Source organism: Condylura cristata, unplaced genomic scaffold (assembly GCF_000260355.1).
Source record: "Condylura cristata isolate star-nosed mole 26May11 unplaced genomic scaffold, ConCri1.0 scaffold00009, whole genome shotgun sequence".
Lineage (NCBI taxonomy): Eukaryota > Metazoa > Chordata > Mammalia > Eulipotyphla > Talpidae > Condylura > Condylura cristata.
This window is the reverse complement of record NW_004567110.1, coordinates 2240526-2246463: the sequence shown is the minus strand read 5'-3', so window position 1 is coordinate 2246463 and position 5938 is coordinate 2240526. Positions and strand designations below refer to the sequence as shown.

Below are 5938 nucleotides of genomic sequence, written 5' to 3'. Positions count from 1 at the left end.
GGGAAGGCGCCGAGCCGGGGCGCGGGGTCCTCGCTCGCCGAGCGGGCGGCGGCTTTCACGCTCCCTACCGGGCCGGGCCCCAGGCGCAGAGCACCGGGACCGCACGACGCTCCCGTGAGCTAGGAGCTGTCCGCCAGCCGAAGGCCTTGCTCTGCGCCCTCCCCTCCTCGTGACGCCCTAACTCGAGGGTCGGTTCTCTGCAGCCCCCTCTGCGCCGTCTTTAAAATCTGGGCCCGTGGGGGCCTCCCTGGTGGCGCAGAGGGTGGTTGAAGCCACTGCAGCTCGATCCCGCCCACTGGGGGAGTGACCCACAGGGCCTGGCAGACCTCTCCCGTCCTGCCCGCTGCTCCCCTCAGCAGAGTATTTCAGTCGATTTGCCTGTCCAGCTCCTCAGTGTTCCTCTGGTGAAGCCTCTCACCGCTCCTGCCCCTCGGGCCTGTGCCCCAGTTCTGCATCATAAATCAATCAGTCTTTAAGAAAACAAACGCTGGGTCTGTGGTAACCCCAGGGCCCCTCTTCTGTCCACTGCTGCAGGAGCTCTTTGTGCAGCATCTGGCCGCCTGCTCCTACAGACACGGCAGTGGGAAGGACAGGAAAGCCCTCACGTACAGCGACTTGGCAGGCACTGCGGAGCGGACCGAAACATTCCAGTTTCTCGCAGGTACTGAGCCTTCGAAACGGTTAGCAAATGCTTAGTGGCTTCGCTGCCCTGCCGAAGGGCGTCTTGCTGCCCACCCAGGCGTCCGTGGCCTTGGCAGGAGAAGTTGGCAGCCCAAGTGGGCGCGGGGGCCGCCCGGAGCCCTGGGGATGGGCGCAGGGCTGGCTGGCAGCGCCTTTCAGGCTTCCTCCCGCCCCGGAGACGGGGGGGACAGGACGCTCACCGAGCCCGCCAGTTTGCTGGGCCCCAGGGAGAAGGCACCTCGGGTCGCCATTGGGGCTGCAGGCCGTGGCTTGCGCAACGGTGGGCAGCCCGCAGCTCAGGGTTCGGGCGTGCCAGGAGACCGCGGGTTTCCTGCCGTGCCCCCAGACTTGTGGCCAGCCTTCATCGCCAGGGACTGGCACACTGGCTCCGCCGTGCTGCGTCCTGGCCTGCCATCGCCCGCGGCTGACACGAGCGTTGTGTCTTTAAGATATACTGCCACGGAAGATTCTGGCCAGCAAATACCTGAAAATGCTAAAAGAGAAGAGGGAAGAGGACGAAGGGGAGGACGCCGCCGCCGCCGCCAGTGACGGTGAAGCGGAGCCCTAGGCCAAAGCGCTTCAAGAATCAGCCTGCGGCGAGGGCCGCGGGAGCACGGCACTGCCTTCCCTGGCACCAGGAGCCTGGGCAGCTGCACCCCAGCCGAGGAGTGGCGCCCACCAGCCTGCAGCCGCAGCCTGAGGCTCTGGAGGCAGAGGGTGGGGTTCACTTTAGTCTCCTGTGGGTGCTGAAAGCTCCCGCTGCAGGTGTGTAAATGCCTGTGTATTTGGAAATTCTGTAAACAGCTTGGTTGAGCCTTAGCTAAACGCGGAGTCTGTGGGTCGCGTGTTACATTTACATTTTTGTATTTCAAAAAACCTTTTTGACTGTCCAGTTCCATCTTTTAAACTGTAAGCAAGTAAGTTTTTCTCAGGAAGAACTGGACAAGTTTTCACAGTAAAATTTGGGAGACTGACTCGTCCTGCAGCTGTTCTGGGTCCTGCTCACTCCTGGACCTGAGCGACCGCAGAGGAAGGCTTTCCCGCGCTGTTCTCCCAGAGGTGAAGTCCAAGCCGAACTGTTGGCGCGAAGCCACTTTCCTCTGTGTGAGCAGACTTTTCTGGCGTGTGCGGCGCTCGCTCCCGCTTGCTGCCCTGTCTGCGCGTCCACAGGAATCGCTTTTACTCTCTACGGAGAGAACGGGCCGCCTGCCCTGACTTTAAGCCATAATTTCTTGCCCACAGGGTAAGCTTTTGACACTTTCCACTCCTAAAGGGCAGAATTCACTTCCTGTACAGTCGCCCTTCAGGGCCAGGCCGGTGGGCGTGCTCCAGCGACGGCGCCCGCAGTCCGCCGCCCGCCACTGCCCGTTGGCGTTAGTCTTGTCCTCAGGCCACCACTGTACTCTGTCCTTCCTGTGTTCTGAGTTTAAAATAAAAGACTTCAAAGCCCAGGTTTTGGCTTCCGGCTCTGCGTGTGGACCGTGAGAGTCCCAGCCGCCGCGCGAAGCCTCTGCCCGTCCCGTTGGCAGCCGTGGGGCTAGGCTGTGCCCGTGCGGAAAGCAGCTCCCGAGCTGCTCGGCGCCGCTGCTTTCTGGGAAAGCCACTGAGCATGTCACAGGCACGGACATAGCTGTGTGAGGCCAAACTTGGTTTCCGAAGTGGGAATTTTCATGACCCGTGAAACTTACTTCTCCCTGCCATTTCCGTGCAAGAGCCACTCGGCTGCAGCCCATCTGGCGGCGTGGCCGGGTTTGGCCCCACCCGTCTCCGGACTCCATGGTGCAGGGAGCCCTGCGCGGGGCCGGCCTGGGCCTCGGCCTGCCGCAGGTGTCGTCCGTCGGCCCTTGCTGCTGAGGAGATGCCTCCGGACAGGCCAGCGTGGGGGCTGGCCAGCAGGTGGCTGTGCGCCGCGGGGGCCACCCCTGCCCCGCCTGGGTCACTCCCTGGGCTTCCTCTTGGGTGGTGGTGCCGGGTGGCTGTCTGGGAGACTGCCAAGGCCTACAGAGGCCGCACCCGCCAGCCGCGGAGCACGGTTCGTGCCTTGCCTCCCCAGCAAAACCTGCTGTTGCATCTTGTTGAAACAGACAAACTTGCTGGCTTTTGCCTGGCGCGGGCGGGCGCGCGCTGAGCTGCGCCTCCTCCCTCCCGCGCTGGCGCGTCTCGGCCTGCTGTGCTGGGTTGCGAGCTCTGCACGAGGAACACAAATCCTCAGTGACCCACAGATGTCTCCGCCCAGGCTGTGCTCTGCTTTAGTCGTTGTTTTAAAAGCTGCTTCGCAGAGCAGAAATTCTGCTTTTTTTCCTCCGGAAGTTCTTTATCTTGAGTAAGTCCAGGTTATTTTTCTCGAGGGATCACGCTTTTCCCGTCTGCATCAAAAACCACGCCCAAAGGCACAAGCCCTAGTCTTGCCCTCAGCGTCGTGCGGCTCCATCCCGGGCCCGAGAGCTGTGAAGCGGGTGAAGCGGCTGAGGCCGGCCCCCACGGGGGCACTGGAGCTGCGGGGTGTGGGCGCCTCACCCTTCCTGCCCCTGACCACATGCGGGACGTCACCAGCTGCTTCCCTAGAGGTTGCTCACCGCCTCAGGCCACCTCCCGGCTGCGTGCGGCCGAGGCGCGTTTCCTGGGACAGCCGCAGCCGCTCCTACCCCGGCGAGCCCGCCCCAGCGAGCCCGCGGCTGCCTGGGGCGGGGTGTCGCTGGGGTTCCAGGCCAGGCTGTGCTGGGCCATCAGCTTGCAGGTGTGCCCACTGCCCGCGGGCACACCCCACTGGGTAATTTTAATATTTTGAAAAAGATTTTATTTGTGTACACAGAACTGGGGTACAGGCCAGGGGGGCGGTGAGAGGACCCACCCGAGACAGAGTGGGGAGCAGAATGGCGGATGGATGAAGTGTACTGCTGAGGGGCGCAGCGGGGGAGACAGGAGGGGTCTGCTGCGCCTGTGAGTCCCCTCCGGGGTGAGGGTCAAACTCACCCTGAAGCGTCTGCGGCGGCTTGTCTCTGCAGTGCACGCTCCGACCCGGCGCGCCGCCAGGGAGGGCCACATGACTACAAGTTTTCAACGGTACTCAGTTTCCACACTTTCTCCAGTGGACACACTGTCCTTGGAAAATCAGTAGACGGCTTGAAATGACACCGGAGAGGAATGTCCAGCCGGTGTCTTATGACAAGGAGGAAAGCGGCATGCTGCCCGGCGAGGGCCGCTGGGCGCAGCGCGTCACCCCATCTTCATGGCCAAGCGGCGCCCCAGGGTGCCCGGCTTGAGGCATGAGCGGCCACGACAGGCTCGGGGCGCTGCGGCCCTGTGCCGGGGCAGCAAGCTGCTGTGGGCAGAGGTCTGGGGCGTCACTGTGACCGGAACCTGACTGCCCACTGGCCTGAGGGCCAACCGCGCTGGCTCAGAGTCCCCAAGAGCCCCCCGGCGCTGAGCCAGGGCCTCACGCCATGCTCACTCGGCCCAGCCCCCGCCCACGGCGGGCACCGGGCGTCTCAGCTGCACCCGCGGGGCACGGCGGCGAGGGCCGGCCGGGTGGGGCGGCCGGATGTGGCCAGAGCCCCCCCACCGCGGAGCTCTGACCGCGCATTGGTCGGGCCGGGGTGGACCGCTCTCTGCGCCCCCCTTTCTTGGGGCACTGGCATGGGACACCCCTTTGCGCCACCCACCTGGCGCCTGTGGTTTCAGCCCCGCACCCCAGCCCCGCAAGGTGGCGCCGGCCTCTCGGCTGTCCCGGCAGGTCTCGCCCCTCGCCCACCGGGCCGCTTCCCCTCGCGCACACGGAACCCGCAGGACCCAGCACAGTGCGAGTGACGAGCCCTTGGGGAGCGGCTGTAAATACGAGGAATTTTATTTAATTTTTTTGCTGACATACTATGAGGCAAAACAAAATTGACACCATACAAAATAACTTTATAAAATATCATTCACATCATATTTTATCAGATTTACAGCATTCTGTGCATGGTAAGGTTTATGTAAGGAGGTGAAAACACTATGCCAAACTCTTAGTATTCGTTTATATACACACAGTAAGAAACAAAACAAGTAACTGTTGGGTTGTCCATGAATTTATTGCAAAAATAGTGCAAACTACTTAACCTAGGAAGCTGTAAAAACAAACCCGAAAGGACCCGGCTGAGCTTAAACACGACAACAGGTGCTCAGTGTCTCGGCCTCGCGTCTCCGCCAGTCCACCTTTCGTCAGTCGAGACCACCCCGTCTGTGCAGTTCGGGTGAGGGCCGGGGACAGAGGTGTGAGGAGCGGCTCCCGAGACCGGGGCGCTGGCTGTGCGGCGCCAGCAGTACCTTTGGGGTCACGCTGCTCACTCGGGGGCCGCGCGGGGGCCCGTGTCCCCGGCGTGCGGACGCCCTGGTCCGTCAGTCCGAGCCGAGCACCGAGGCGCCCGAGCGCCCGCCCGGCGAGCAGCGTGAGCAGAAAGGCCTGGGAACGTGACTGCCTGCTGACAGACATGGTGACCTTTGCCCCGTGCGTGCGGGTGAAGTGTTATTCTACTGGCGGGTAATCTGTGAACCAGATATTGCAGTAAGTCAGGAAAAAAATAAAAGAAGATACTGTATCCCTACAAGAGTAACTTTAAAATTCTTTCAACAGTCTATCGGGGTCCAAAAAGCACACGTCTAGACAAAGTAAGAGCAAAACAAAATGCTACATGTAAAAGCTAAAGAAACAAAATGCAGCATATTCAGGTTCTTTTTCTTGAGGTACCTGTAGAAACCTAGCCACCTGCCCCAAGGACTCTTGTTAGGCTGAAAAACCCAAAGCTCACCGCTCAGCCGACTGGGCGTTTACTGAGCGAGAAAGTGCGACGACGCCATCCGACATGCAGCATACCAAAGGGTGATCTCCTCTTTCCGAAACAGCCCCCTACCGACCTGGTGGGACCTGGTGGGACCTGGTGGGACCTGGTGGGCGCGGGAGACGCCAGCTCCCCGGAGCCGTCCCTTCGCATTTGTTTGAGACCCTGCGCCGAGCCTCCCGGCCAACTCCCAAGCTGTTGCCAGTGAGGAATGTTGCTTCTCTCGTGAAATGCAGAGATCTTGTTAAAGTAGGAAAACTACAGACTACAGGAAAGAGCCCTACTCTTATTTCTTATTGGTACAAAATCAAATGCTTAAGACTCCAAAATATTGTTACCTCCAAAAAATTAAGTTAGAAAAGATCGCCACAGTAGGAAAAGTCCGGAACTGTAAACTGCCCAATAGAAGGCGCGGTCAGCTCCCCTCCCCCCGCCGGGCGGCT

General features: G+C 61.0%; 1 protein-coding gene across 1 annotated transcript; it reads left to right on the top strand.

Moving 5' to 3' along the window:
- Window positions 1-432: 432 nt before the first annotated feature.
- On the top strand, window positions 433-2126 carry CHRAC1 (chromatin accessibility complex 1; the record flags this gene model as incomplete). The annotated part of the gene is made up of 2 exons (XM_012722891.1): window positions 433-661; window positions 1131-2126. Coding segments are annotated over 2 exons (348 nt in total), but the record flags the coding sequence as incomplete, so codon positions are not given.
- Between the last annotated feature and the right edge of the window lie 3812 nt (window positions 2127-5938).